Source organism: Patagioenas fasciata, chromosome 12 (genome assembly GCF_037038585.1).
Source record: "Patagioenas fasciata isolate bPatFas1 chromosome 12, bPatFas1.hap1, whole genome shotgun sequence".
NCBI lineage: Eukaryota > Metazoa > Chordata > Aves > Columbiformes > Columbidae > Patagioenas > Patagioenas fasciata.
In genome coordinates, this window is record NC_092531.1 from 16344450 (window position 1) to 16359814 (window position 15365).

The 15365-nt window shown below is 42.2% G+C and overlaps 1 protein-coding gene across 3 annotated transcripts in view; it reads right to left on the reverse strand.

Annotated features, from left to right (window-relative positions):
• The window catches only part of LRRK1 (leucine rich repeat kinase 1), a 79035-nt gene that overhangs the window by 52259 nt on the left and 11411 nt on the right, over window positions 1-15365 (reverse strand). Inside the window, exons 1-5 of one of the 3 annotated variants that reach the window (XM_071813982.1) lie at window positions 9700-9953; window positions 4986-5149; window positions 4023-4194; window positions 1520-1702; window positions 764-912 (exon numbers count right to left, since the gene is read on the reverse strand). In XM_071813982.1, coding sequence (XP_071670083.1) covers window positions 764-912; window positions 1520-1702; window positions 4023-4194; window positions 4986-5138 — 657 coding nt within the window. In that variant the 5' untranslated portion in view covers window positions 5139-5149; window positions 9700-9953. Of the gene's footprint in view, window positions 1-763; window positions 913-1519; window positions 1703-4022; window positions 4195-4985; window positions 5150-9699; window positions 9954-15365 lie in introns of those variants that run through there. The other 2 variants (XM_071813981.1, XM_065847793.2) reach the window with 2 other exon arrangements.

A 15365-nucleotide genomic window follows, 5' to 3' on the forward strand; every position in this document is an offset into this window, starting at 1 on the left:
AAAAAGGCTTCAATTTTTTTTTTTTGTTGGATTCTGTGTCCCATCAAAAGCCACTTCTGTGGGACAAGTGCAGTTAAACTAACACAATCTGATCACACACGATACTCTTCACGCTGCTCCAGGGAGGCCGATCTGTCCTGAGCGAGTGACCGTAAGGTTGCCAGCCACTTTTAACTAACGAGGATCTGAAGCAGGGAAGATATTTAGAGCAGACAGAAGTTTGCTCTACTCATGCTCCAAGTTAAAAAGCCACACGAGCCTCTTTGTACATGCTGTATTTCAGCTATCAGATGAAAGGGAAGAGAAGGGTTTACACACTCAGCTCTGTGCCATGCAAACCCTCCAGCACAGCTTGTGGCGTTACCTTCAACCAGAACAAGCTATGGAAACCTAAATGAAGCGATTATCCCAGGGTCACAGAGGAAGCCTGTGGTAGCGCTTATTTCTCTGGAAGACTTTGAGCACAAAGTCAATGTTTCCATTCCGCAGCATACGCCTGTTTCTCATGCTGATGTTAAAATTGTCAAGTGGAAGTTGCTGCACGCAGCATCTTGCACAATGATGCCTCATGTTTTACACCTTGCAATTCAGCACTGGCACAAAAGCCACTTTCACAGCTTGTTCTCTAAATGGGTAGCAAACCACAAGGCTCTTAGTTGAGAAGAAGAATCATCAGTCACACGGTACGCAAAGACAAATATAAATTATTAACAGGATGCTTCTTTAAAATAAGGTCTCTTCAGACAGATAAATGGCTACTTACTGTTTTTGCTGGAGCACTACTTGGTAGCGGGCTCATCTCAATGAAATACTTCCTCAGAAGGTGTTTGCTGGATTCAGGACTGTCCATCAGGATGTAGGAACAAAAGAAAGCTCCATTCCGCAATAAAAACACAGCTACATCTTCATTCCCTTCAGAGAAAAGACAGATTGTCTGCTCTCTTCTCCTCATGTAAATGAAACAACAATGAGCTGAACAGAAATCCTGGGAAATAACCACTTCTGAGAACCATGGGGGTGTGCAAAAAGGGAATCGAACTGTATAAAGGCTGTTTCCTCCAGTGGTAGGACACAGTTTGGTCAAAGTGAAACAGCAAAGACACTGGTCCAGGGTCTTGCTTTTTCCTCTTTTTTCCCATCTTATTAAACTATACACAAAGCTGTGCTTTGAAGTGTAAATTAATCAGCCTAAATCAAGTATGTATGCCGGAGTGTTCATAACAATAATGCTTTTACTTGCAAGATTCTATTTTTGCAGGGTCATTTCCCTAGGACTTTGAAGAGGAAAGTTCAGCCTCTTGACATTTAGAGTAATCTCACTTAGAAAGGCCCTGACTTAAATTTGGTGAAGTCAAAAGATTCAGAGCCAATTTTATTTGGAAATAATTGTTCTGGAAATGCAGAACAATTCCAGGCAAGCCAGTCCACAGTGATACCTTCCCAGATGGGAATAACTCAACCCAATCTTTAAAAACCATTGCAGAAAAAGGAAGCAGTTTTGAAGCATGCAGATACATACCCGCCTTTATAGCAGCATATAGGGGCAACCGTATAAGAACTGGAAACTCATTCTTCCTGACTGCGCAGCTCTCTGGGTCAGCACTGTACGCACGAATCAGGAGTTTTACTATGTCCAGATGTCCCTGCTGGCAGGCTATGGCCAGCATCCAGTTCAGGAGTTGTTGACAAGTAGTGGGACCTACTGAAAAGATATGGAATTTAATTGATGTCACCGGGCTGTTATGTGCAAGAGGCATCCACAAATAATGGGCAAGCAAAGGGCACAGGGTGAAGCCCCTGAGGACAAAGGAGCTGACTGCACTGCAAGAGTGTGTTATGGAAGAGCTCTAACATGCTCAGGCACAAACTTTTCAGCTTTAACTGTTCTTCATTACCTACCCAGTTCATGGATGAACCTTTTTTGACTGTCCCTGATCGAATCATGCATAAGCTGCCAACAGTGGGAGGTTTCAAAAATGCCTGCGAGGCTACCAGTGGAAAAATGAACCATCTAAATCACGAGCAGAGGTGACAAGGGGTGACTGGGACCGTCTTTGCATCCACAGACTGATCCAACAGACTGTAGATCCAAACATCCAAAATAGGCCACTTCTTCAAGTTCATGAGGAGGGATACAAAGAATGGGGAAAATCAGACAATTTTTCATGCTACTTGATGAATTAAACAAAAATAAATGTGTCAGACAACACAAAATAATTGTTTTAGTTTGTTTTCACTGCAAGCTAAAGTCTCCCACAAAATATTTCACTTCTCCATGAACCGTTTCATTTTGGGTGAAGTTTTACTATCAGATGCCATTTAAGGCTAAAAACTAAAATACCATGTTGTGGTTTCTGCATTAATTTGCTAATGTTTTAGTCACCCCCAAACTGTTATTTTTTGCTGAATTAATGTTTTGCTTGTAGAACACTGTTTTCATCTAGGTCTGCATAATTCTGTGCATGTAACTAAGTGCCCATGACAGGATTATTTCCACAACCAGTAAGCAGCCCTCAAATTTTCCCTGACTCACAGCATCACCTCCATTTACTTTACAAATTCACTTCCCCTTTGAAGTACTTACAGAAATGTCCACAAGCCCAAGTTTACCTGTCAACCTTTTTTTTTTCCAGTTCCTCCACGTAGAAATTATATCTCTCTTCGCATTTTTGACAACTTGACTAAAACCACTGACCCCCATGCTGCAAAAAACAGGCTCCACTTCGGCTGTAAGCCACAAGAAGTTCCCACTGAGTCAGAGAGAATCACTGCAGTGCATTAGCCAAATTGCAAATTCATGCAATTTATTCCTAAGCTCTGTGATTGGTTTCTATGTAACTTTCAGGGAAATAGATGGAAAATCCTGCATAAAAACTTCTGAAAGCTGCTGTTTGTACGAGCACCTGTCTTGACTTCCCGAAGAAGGAGTTTAAGGGAATTTGGTCAGTTCAAAACTGAGCTGTTTCCAGAAACTACTTAAGTCATTTTTCATTACTGAGAGTATTATATCAATATAATTTAAGTTTTGCTGCTAGGTTACAAAGCCACCATTGTCAGCCTCCTTTCCGGCTGAAAGAAATATTATGTTTAATTGCATCCCCCAAACTGGAACATTTCTTTTGCTTAGTAGTGCTCTAACAGTTTAAGACCATCAAATAAGCAGGTTTCCCAACAGGTTATTCCCATTCTCACTGAGGTCACTGGCAAGAATATACCTCCAGTGAGGAGTTAGGGCTGTATTCAGGTCAAATATCGCAAGGGCCCAGCTTAGCTGTTGTGGTTACTGCAGCGTCTGAGATAAAGACAGTGATTCTCCCTGGCTGCTGTGCAGGACCACTGGACCCAGAGTCCACGGAAGGTCCTAGTGAGGAGAGTCACTGTGCCCGTGGTACATTAACGGAGATCCTGGTCCTGACTCAGAGTGATGCTCTTTCCCCCGCCACCACAGCTGCCTTAAGAATTGTGTCTGGGTCTAAAAATGTCTCTGTTCTGCTATAAAATATTTTTTTTTAAATAGAATGTAAATAAAATATAATTATAATTCTAAATAAGCAATTCCCCTGAAAGTCAAATCAAACTGCCAACAAGAGAGCATGGGGCTTCCTGCCAGCTGAGCACCCGAACTATTACTCGCCAGACAGTCCCGCTGCACTCTCACTCCCAGCACCACTGTGTCTGCTGGATCGGCAGAGTGGGATGACGCTGTTTCCTGAAAATCCCTTATTGTCTCTGTGGGGTCTGGGATATTACCCAGCTGTGAGGGCTGATGGGAATGAATTGTCCAAATGGCATCTTCCTCCACTTCAATTTGCAAACATGGAATATTTTTATGCATGTGTTTTTCCCCCATGAGGAAAGTTTTCTTCAAACACAGCAGAAGAGATCAGATCTCTCCAAGCACTTTCCCTTGACCAAGTCCATCTTCTTTCAAGGGATGCAAAAAAAATAAATGTCTGCTTGAAGCTATAGCACACAGCTACCAAAACGCTTGAGGAAAGGCACAAGCAACACAACAGGCTTACCATGCAGGGAATCCAGCAGCTCTTTCACAATGTCCTTATGTCCAAAATATGCAGCCACCACAGCTGCATTGTCATCGTTAGGTTCTGTTGGTAACACCACTAAAGCCTCCTTCAGTAAATACCTCACCGCCTGCAGATCTCCGTATGCTGCTGCAATACCTAAAAGCTGACACTGGTAAAGAAAACACAGCAAAATAAACTCTCTGTAAAGGGAGTAGGCAGAGAAAGAGAGCAATTCTAGAGCTACATATTTTTATTTGTGCCCATGCAAATGCATACCCACCGTCACTGTGGTTAACTAGTAGACATTATGATCATTGCTGTTGATATATATATTAATTTGTTGGGGTTTACTTTATAGTTTTTTGCGTGGTTCTGCCGCAAAGGTGCCCAAGGCATGGAATGGCGAATGAAAACCATTTTTCATGGATCAACTGGAAAACTATTTGTACAGCTCTGCTACAAGGTGCAGTATTTTCAGTTTGGAGAAGGCCAAAAGGCCTGGACTTGGCACACAGGTACTTTCCCAAAACACTAAGCTGGTGCAGAGGATATAGGTCCAAACACAAGAAGCAAAATCTTACCAGGGGGCCATTAACCATCTTTGTACTGATGGGGGAATATTTTTTTTTTTTGCTACATCTATAAAATGCTTCCTTTTCACAGGGAAAAAAACATATTTCCTCATTTTAGTGACCACAGCACCAACAGCCCTGCTCACACAGCCTCCTGCTCCTGTGGTCTGTCTCTTCTTTCTGATCAGTGCTTTCAAGGCCAAATACTGTCCCTGAGCAAATGTTCCTGAAGTGCCCCACACAACCAGCCATGTCTGAGACCCTGCAGCACCGGCATAACATACATAACCGAATGGATTTTTTGCATGAAAAACAAGACAAGACAGCAGCTTGGCATTTTGGTTTCTTTCCCAATAAAGTCTGAGAAAGAACAGTAACCTAATCCCACCTTCTCCACTTGCAGTGCAGTCTCCTCACATGACAACTTTATCAACTCTTGGGCCTTACTGGTGTCTCCAGCTTTGTAAGCATCCTGAATGCTTTCTGTCACAGGTGTCTGAATTATGGAGACTTCGCCCACTGTGGACTGTTTGCCACCCATGTCCACAATTCCTGCAATAAAAATAGAAAAGAGAGGTCGGGAAGAATTGCCTGTCTATTACGCACACACAGCGGCAGCGTCAATGCATCCTGGCCGCAAAAAAAGGGGCTGAATTATTTTCAGTGGAATATTTACTGCCCACAATTTACAAAAAGAAGAAAAAAACCTCAACACTCAGTCGTCTGATACAAGAAAGTGATAATATGTTACAGTACTTTCCAACAGGGACGTGAAACTAAAAGGGACGGCAAGTTCCCCAATTGTTCCCAGAGGTGGTTTCCAAAGGACGGTGTGAAGCTCCCACATGCACAGACACGGATGCTCCATGGCCGCGCTTGATCTCCTGAGGTAGGACCAGGCATGGGAACGGTTCACACGAGTCTGGCACCTTCAAAGTGTCTGCAGGACCTGCAAGGATGTTCTGGTATAATCTGCCTTGCTCCAGTCACACTTCACCTCCTGACGACAGCCTAATTAAACCCCCCTGTACTTCTCCAGAACTTTCAACCAGAGCTTAATCCACCTCAATGAATGTAAAAGGAAAAAAGAAAAAAAAAAAAAAGAAGAATAATATTTTTATTCTGGAGAAAAAGAGTAAAAGGAGATTATGGAAGATGCCCAGTGTCACCCTGATCAATCCTGGAGAGTCTCCTAGGCTAGACCCTTTTTTTTTTTAACGCTGTTAGGAGGCAGAAGAGGTTTTACATGTCAAAGATTAAAAGCTGCAAACCATTAGAGAAGATGCTTGTGGTGGGTGGTTAACGAACAGACAGCCATGAAGTCTCACACCCCCCCACTCCCCATCTACTGGGACAGGGAAAACTGCAGGAAAGTCACTGAATTAGGGTAAGATGTTCAGGTCCACTCCCGAACAACATGCAAGCCAGAGAAAAGAAGCACTTTTCACTTGAAAAGAGACTGTTTCATACAAACTTTTTCCTGCTAAACCATTATTAATTATTATCGTTTATGTGCAATGGTTAAATAGAGTCCTTAAACCCACAGATTTTCACTTAGGTTAACAAGATCGTTGTTTTGTTTTGTTTTTCAAATAGACACATATGTCATGCAGGGCTTAGTCTAATGCAGTCTGGAAAAAAGAAATACATTTGGACCAATCTATAACTGTCAGTAAATATCTTTGAATAATGCAGCCTGAATCATCGATAGATTCTCACTAACAGTTCTCATCAATTATTGAAATGAAGCTCAAATCACTCAGACATTGGAGACGGCTCCAGAGATTCATGCCATCAAAAATGTGCCCACATCAATAACCTTTCTCATATGATGCTGAACGTGAGAAGGACAAGCAGCAGAAACCAACGCAGATGAATGTGGTGTTAAATTACAGCATAATAAATAGCACCTCAGAGTTCATGCTAATAGATGCTGTGCCTTCATAATTCTGTAGTTTTAGGGGGTACCTGGGAAAAGAAATTCATCCAGCATTTGGTTCAGTCTTTCAGAGCACACGTCCCCACCCGCAAGGGTTCTCTAAGAATATTGCACGTGATTTAATCTTTTTAATGGACACCAAGGTAGGAAATGCAAACAATTCTTAAGTGAGTAACTTTAAAGGCTGATAGAAGAGAGAATTTTCAAGTAAAATAGTTCTCCAGCGTAAACAACTCAGACTGGACTCAGTAAAATCCAGCAGTACGGATTGCAGCAAACTCTGCAGTTACTGGAACATGGAGCCTCCCCTGTGATGAAATCCTGAACCTAGAGAGAAGCGCTGGAATTTCCCTAGGAGGAAAAAATGCCCCACATCGGAGATACAGAACAGCTGGAAAGCTGAGCAGGAAGCTCTGCAAATCGGGGCTGACAGAGCACAACTTTAATCTGCTTACAAAAAAAATGCTGAAAGGAAAGACAAATTTTACTTCCTTCCAGCTTCAATCCCTATTTTGGGGAATATCACTCCAGACCCACATCTGCAGCCATTCCAAATGTGGAGGCACACCCTTTCTGCCAAAGAACTGAGCAGGGCCATATTTCTTTCTTTATAAATCATGGCCAGGGAAGGTGGAGGTACAAGTCTCTCATGGTCAGAGACTCATTTGGGATCCGGAAGATCCTGGTGTCACCTCCTCATCTATTACAGATGTCTCCAGCACAAGGACCACAATGTTGTTACTGAGAGAAGGAGGAACTCCACAAGCTAGACCCTAATCCCAAGACAGCTTCTGTGTTTCACCAAATGACAACTTCATGAAACTACTTGGCTAATGTGTCATGCTTCCTCTTACAGTTTTCAGCCCCCTCAAAATTTCTTCAGTCCTTCATAGTGTCACGGATTAGTTCCAACCACTGCTACCACTGCCACTGTCTGGAGAACGTGGGCTGGCCATCAACCACTGCGGTCTGCTCACGAACATTAGGTGGAAGCTTCGGGGTGCTCCAGGAACGGGAACGACACAAATGGTTGGCTTCATAAAGTTCACATGCTCCCAGAGTTAGCTGGCAGGTTAATCAGTCTTTGGGATATTAATTTTAGTCCCTAAACTCAATTTTAGTCTTGTCTTAGGCAAATAAGAACTTTTATTGATCTAACCAAAACTGCCCAGTTTTGAATATTTGACCATCTATCAAGTAGAAATCAATAAAAGCTTCACTGAATGTAAGAAACTTGGGCAACTTTGCTGTTTGAAACCAATACATTTACGTTCAAATATTCTTAGCAGAAAAATAATGCTACTCGACATTCAAGTTTCTTTTGTAACTGTCATCAGAATTCCCTTCTATGATTGCATTCTGTAGAGTAAATTGACCACCTGCCTAATAACTGAGTTAAAAAGCTGCCAAAGGTCTTCAGCAAAAAAAGATCTTGTAATTGAACCAATTACAAGCCCCAAAAGAGCAAAACTGGTGAGATACAGTGTGATAAAACACCTTGTCCTGAGCCAACAGCTGTACTCACATGATTGTGTCAAAGTTAACTTGAGCAGTCAAAGGTTAAATGAGAGAAGGTAGGTCCATCCATTCCCAAATTCCCAAAAAACACAGAACCATCCATTGCAAAGCAAAGTACCTCACCAGCCAAATTACCCAGTTCACAGGCTTCCTGATGACTTAAGAAATGATACATTGACTTCTGAAATATAAATGGAAAAAAAAAAAGCAGCATGTTTTATAAGCTTAATTTATACTCACCGGTAGGAGAAAAAAAAAAGGGAGGAAAATTACATCCTAGTGACTAAAGACTGTTTTATTTCTACAAGATGCATGACTGAACTATCATCAGTACTGGCGTTCATGTAGGCTGGGAATAAAGTTTTGCCAATACATGCATCAGCCATTTTTAGAAAAAATCTAGGCCAAGATCCAAAGAAATTCTGCCTGTGATTTTAACCCTACAAACCTCATGCTCTTTACTTGAGCTCTTTGTGGCTTTCAAAATAGGGTTCCCTCCTGCAATACTGAAGTTGAATGATACTAAACATCTGGTTTTGGACTTGATCATGCAACATGCTGAGCATCTAAGCCTGGATGCTTTTAATTCTTAGATTGTACAGATTCGGGAACCAACTTCTGCACTTTGCACAATAGGGTCTACATTAGTGTTTGACAGTGCAGCACAGCAGGTTATATTATTCCATCAGAACTCTTGGATATTCCTGTAATAAAAGGCTACTAGAAACTCCAGAAGCTCTTACACCACCTGTTCTGATTTTCTTTAGTTTCTGCTTTATTGCACAGAGATCTGGGACAGAGTTCCTGTGTTGGCACAGGCTCCTCTGAAACCACTGCCCCAAATCAGCACCCCTCTTCTGAGCTTAAAGCAGGAAAGCAGATAAGAATGACATTAAAAATGCATCCTTTATCTATTTCTCACACAACTTAACAGCCTGTATCAAAGCAACTAACTTCAGAAATATGTCCCACTCCTGATTTCAATGTTATGCTTTGGAAGTGGCCTCCAAGCGTGGCTTTAGTGTAACAGCCCTTTACAAAAGCTAAGGGCAAGACTAAGTTTCTCTTTAAAAATATTCCAATGAAAATAGCAGTAATCAATAAAAACCCCAGTATTATTTTATTGCCATTAAAGGTTACAAGAATATAAATTTTCAAGTGCAACTGACTGCTATCCCAGCTCAGAGAAGCAAAAATAAGTCTTATGAATAACAAAGGTTATCACGAGAATTTCAGAGATATATACATAGTCACACCCTGCCTCAGGCCCTGTTATGGTAGGTGACAAAAAAAAATATCAAAAATTTCTAAACTGACAGTGTGGCATTATTAGGAAAAAGGTCAATGCTGTGAATCAACAAACGGCTATATAACAAAAGAGCACAACTGCATAGATGATTGTCATCTTTGCATCCCAAATCACCGCATTCCTGCCTCTGACACACAGCCTCATAGAGTTTGTAACTGCTACGTTAGTCCCTTTGATAAAGCAGTTCTTCAGCAACTAACTGGGATATTTTTATTTAGCAGAGAAAGATATCAAAGAGATGCTTAACACAGGACAAAAGATAAAATAGGGCAGGAAGCTAACTCTGACTCCAAAACAGAATTATAATGATCATAAAACTTTAGAACTGCTACTGACCTTGTCATAATGTGTGCAGGTATTTCCAGAGACGGGAGTAAATCAAGGCGATGACTCTAACACAGCATCCCATTCACCGATGCCCAATTAAGCTGTTAATTCCTTAGACTGTTGACCACCCACCTCTGCTTCAGCACCAGCAGCTCTTGCAGCGGTCACTTTCAGCTTGCTGGCTGCTCCTTTGTCTGAATTAACTACTACATTTTAGCCTTGACAGCTATTTTCATCTCCATGTCCCATTAGGGCGAAATCCAAGCCTCTGGTTCAGAGAGGATCTGGGGATGGGGGTGGGCAGGGAGACTGAGCTCAGACATTAATTCCTCAACAGCACCAGATGGCTACAGCTCTAACCTTTACCAGCTTAATCTTTTGCCATTTTGACTTCTGAGCGGTGCCACAGAGCAAACAAAAAAATGGGACAGAGAGGAGGTTTTAAATGTGCTGAATATTTAAAGCCAACGCCTCCAAATGCTTAAAAACTCACAAGCGTCGCTGAATAATTTTCAATACTACGCTGCAGAAGCTTTGGCAGGCTGGTTTGCAAAATTAACTGAAAGCCATGTTATTTCTGAGTCTCTGTAACAGACTCACATATCTTCTATTGCTTTGAAACACTTTAGATTAATAAACTGAACAACCACTGATGGGAAGCCTCCAGTGATTTCAAAGGATGATGGATCTGTCCTACACTGCGCTTTCTGCTTGGATGGGTAAGAAAAAACTTTCAATCTGATAGAAATCTTTGAGATACAGAAAAATCATTCCTATCCCAATCCAGGAAGAAAAAGCAAAACCCTAGGTTCTTTAATAAAAAAAATTTTAAATCAGCCCAAGTTGTTCAAAATGCTTCATGAAACAAAGACAGATTTTTGTGTTCCTTCTCCAATTAGCTGACGCTTCAAAACAGGGTTGCATTTGTTGTTTAAAAAATATTTCATTCATTTCATTCAGTTCTTAAAAGATACAGTCATAGACCAAGGTCTGTCCCCAGGACGGAAGTTGTTTTCCTCTCCTGCCCACATAAGCTTGGTCCCCATGGCCTCTTAGCCTGGACCTGTCCCAGAACCACAGCAAGGAGGGTCCTGCAGCAAGAACCCCAATAGCTATTTCACTTTTTTCTCGGATTTAGGCAAAATACATACAGCCCAAACAATTCCGCTATAAAATGTCCCCACCACGGTTAAAAAAGAGGAGAGAACCACTTATAAACCCCCCTGTGAGAAGAAAAGGAGAGAATGTTTTGGTAAATCCAACCGAGAGATGATGGGATGGTTTATCTGGGAAATTCAGCATCCTCACTGGAGGGACCACGCCTGAACTGGGCCATGTCCCTCTGACCCTGATTAATATCTCTTCACAACTAGACAGGCCAGCTTCTCCAGACACAGGGAAATCTCCACACACTTTTTCTGCCTATTTTCTGTGGTTCCATTCCACCCAAATATCCATTATTTCAGTTAATTAAAGGAGTGGCTCTGCACTAAGATCTGCCTGCCAAGGCACTGGAAAAGATGATGTGTTGCGTACAAAAGAAACCGGCACCTACAACACAGTTTACAATTGATGCTCACAGCTCCAAAAGGAAACTTGTAACCCTACAAAACACAGAAGAATGCTTCAAAGAAAAAAAATCCAGTACTGAAGAGATCTTTTTCATTGTCACTGCATAATCTGGAATTATTTTTAAATTGTTTACATGCCAGTACCACGCACACCAAGTGTTGATCTGCATTAAACATTTTCCAGCAAGCATACAGCATCTTGTAAAGGGCATGCTGACAATTTTAGGTATAGCAATGCAAAGTGACCAGTTAGCACCAGAGCCATTAGAAATGTTCTATTTAGAAACACTCTTAGCCTGCAAGGAAAAAAAGTATTTGCTAATGCAAACCTAAAAGGAAAACATTGAGTCCTGGATTGAAAAATGCTCTGGACTCTTGCCTTTTTAAGGAGCTCCAGAACTGAATTACAAAAAACAGACGCCTCCAAAAGCTTTAGCTCTACACTTACACAATCATTTCTCCATCATCTAGGAAAACGGGGAGAGAGGGAACAGAAAAGCCTCAAATACTCAAATAAATACTCAAATAGTAAGACTTGCAGTCTTTAGAGGGCAGAATCACAGATGCCTGAATGGTTGTGTGAATCTGTCTGTCAGAACCAACACTAAACTGGAGCTGAAAAGCTTTACCAGATCTGACCAGGCTTCTGCATTTGTGAGTGCACCTTCCAGATCCGCAGGACTCTGGAAATTACTTTCATTGTCCAAGTAAATTCAAATGAAACCGAGCTGGTTATTCCCATTTTGCTGATGTACAAAAGATGCTACAGAAAGCTATTACAAGGCAATGAGCTTAGAGAAAGCACAAACACACGCTGGAATAGGAGCATCAGAGCAAACCCCTCCTGTCAGTGTACAAATCCCACTGGAATGCACAAGATCACTTTAGCGTCACCACCAATACCTGCAGCCATCCATGGAAAAGGAACAGCGGCTACTGCATATGATGGTCCTGGATGTGCCAGCATGACAAACTGGGCTGTTGTCGATGACAGGGATGGTTTTATCCGCTACACTGAGTACCTGAAGCCTACGCAGCTTCATGTGAACATGTTCATTCCTTTTGAACTGTAGGAGTGCTCAGAGCACCAGTGGCCACAACAGTTCAATTTCCCAGTGGACAGTTGGTTTTGTGAAGGCACCATCATCCCTGGTAGACACTGTCCTCATCTTTGGGCAGGGACGGAACGGGACAGGGCTGACCTCTGCCAAGAACAAGACAAAGGCCCCACAACCCTCCCATACTGTCCTCTTCAGGGTGCAAAGGATCAGCAAAGACCACAGAGAATAATGATAGTGCTAATTTCCATCCCCAAGGGAAAGAGAATGAAGGAACCAGAAAGCTCCTAATGGCCAGAGAGCCCACTGCCATATTTAAAATACAAATGACTCAGCGTTAAGTTAAAGTTTCTATTTTTGTCATTTGGCCTCAGTGATTCGGTTCCAATCCTACAGCTTGAATCATTCAGAAATATGCTTTTGCATGCAGGGCCAGCTACGCCACTCTCGCTTTCCAAATTTTAAATTGGAAGATATACATCGAGCACACAGAAGTATGACTATGCTTTTGGATTTTCTTCGTGTTCATTTCCAGGCATGGCTGGAAAGAGAAGATTATTAAATGATGAAAGGTTTCTCTAGTGAGACCATTCCTGTCCAAATGAATCAAATATTATAGCCATGAAACCAAACCAAGACTGGATTTCATTTGAAACTTTGTAAAATAAAACTTCATGGCTAACTTTGGTTTCTTTTGGAACTTTTCCTTTTTCCTAATGTTCAAGGCTTTCATAAGAAGGGCAAAACTTCCATTTATCACTGTTTCTTTCTTCCAAATAAATAATTTGCTCAACGTTCTTCTAAAAAAAGGCTATTAATTATTCACAATGGGCAAGCACCAAGTTATGACCAGCCCCCTCTTGCTACATCCTCTTTAGGCACATATTTAAAGCTAGCTTAGAAGGAAGCAACTGCTTTTAGCCCCAGCTACGACTGGAAGACTTCAGGGAGAGACCCTCCATGTGCGTGCAAGGGGAGGATGAGCCCAAGGTCTCTGCCCAGGTCTCTTCTGAGTCTTGAGCCCTCTACTGGCTCCACCAAAGACACATCCACTGATTCCACAGCTTGCCTGAGTAGAGAAGACCAACTCCTAGGTTTAAGTTTCCCTTTAATAACACGTGTAAACACCCTCCTAAATGGAAAACCCATTTAGGACTCTCCAACCCAACTGCTGGTCAAAAAGCAAAGCATGGAAGCAGCCAACATCTGTCTGTCCAGCCCCTGGAGCAAGCTGAAGAAAGAGAGAGGATTAAGTTCAGAGTTGCTCCATCAGGTCCCCTTGGGCAACAGCAGAAAGCCCACATCTCCATCCCTCCATCACACTGCAGGGGCCCTGGGCATCTTCCGCCACCTGCATGCAACCAGTGTCCCTCTTTCCTTCCCCATGGAGCACAGATGTCTCATAAAGAACCTGTATGTATGAAGATTTCAGAAAGGCTGGTCAGAGAGGAGGAAAAAAGGGAAAAAAAAAAACATTAAAAAGGCAAAATACTTTGCATTACTCCAGTTTATCACGTTCAAGGAAGAGGTGGAAAAGACAAATCAAAGAAATGGACAGTCTAATACAAGACTACACATGAAAAGAGCTTGGCTTGTTGAGCCTGGAAAAGTGAAGGCTGGATGGGGATGGGAGTACTGTCTAGAAATACATCTGGAGGGACACACCAGAGAAGGCAAACAGCTATTTATGTACAGAGTATGAACACATTTTGGCTGCCAATTAGAAGAAAGTTCAAAATGTTGGAGAAATGAGGCTTTGGAACTGTGTTCTAGAAAAAGCAGAAGCAACAGACACCTCAACTCACTTGAAACAGGCCTTCCATATGGTTTAGGAGTGTGACACCAGGACACTGCCCCACATTCCTTCCAGTCCTACAGCCTCCGTTCCAATTTTACACACATGTAAAAGTTAACCCAGTTACCAGGCACTAACAGCCATAATGCATGAGATGATAATGGCTTCACAGGTTACTTTGAGGGACATTCGTAGAAACAGAGAATCTCTTTTATTAAACAAACTGATAGATCTAGGAAAAAGCAGACATCAACGGGAAAAAGCCTTTCAAGAGACTTGAGGAGAAAAACACCCCACGCAGCAAAATCCAAGCTTAGTACACGTTAGACACAGTTTAGTGTGTTTCTTTAACTGTGCCTGGTAGTCTAATAAAATACCGTACTCTTTGCTATCCTCACTTCTCATTTATCACCAAGACAACAACTCTAGATTACTTTAAGTAAAAGTGTTGCATGCAGAGAAAAAGAAAATGCAATCAAGATATTGGATATGGTTAGCATCAAGAGACTTGAATGGGCAATTTGGCAACAGCAGAGCCAAGGGAAGTGCAGAGCTGGGAAGAGCATCAGAGGAAAGAGATGAATGAGATAGCCTGCAAAAGGAAAAAAACCCACAAAACAGTGGAGAATGTGAGGCTCCGCTCCAGCTTCTGCTGAACTCAATGTGAGCACTTCCACCAGCTTCCACGCAAGTAGAAGCAGATCCTCCGAGATGCCGGTTTCCAGGACAGAATATCTCAGTGGGAAGATTACCTTAACAGCTGTGTCTGGAGCAGGAGAGAAAACCTGATGAAAAGACCTCTGCTGTTGGCCAAGACGGTGCTGGTCCTGGATCAGGCTGTGTAGTGATGTGCTGCCAAAGCTTTAATGGTGGCTACCAAAAAAAATTTAACCTTCCCTCACTTGTGACAAAACCTACAAGTGGCAGAAGTGCCTGAATTTGCAGAGAGGGGGAATGGGGAGGTAATTCCTTTTTGTCTTCCTGATATCTGGGAATATTGGCATTCACTTCAGCGGAGGGAGGACAAGCACTCTGCTGTGTTCTAACGAAGGTATATGCTGTGAACTCACTGCAGCCCACAGCACTTTTAGAGGGTGCCTCCAAGGTAGACAGAAAAATTAAGCAAGGCACATTTCATCCCCTTCTCACTGACCTCAGTGAACTCTGATCCACTGCATCTGAGAACCTGGTCCAACCCATGCAAATGACTTTGATTTGATGGCTTTTATTCCTGCCATCCCGTGAAAGGTC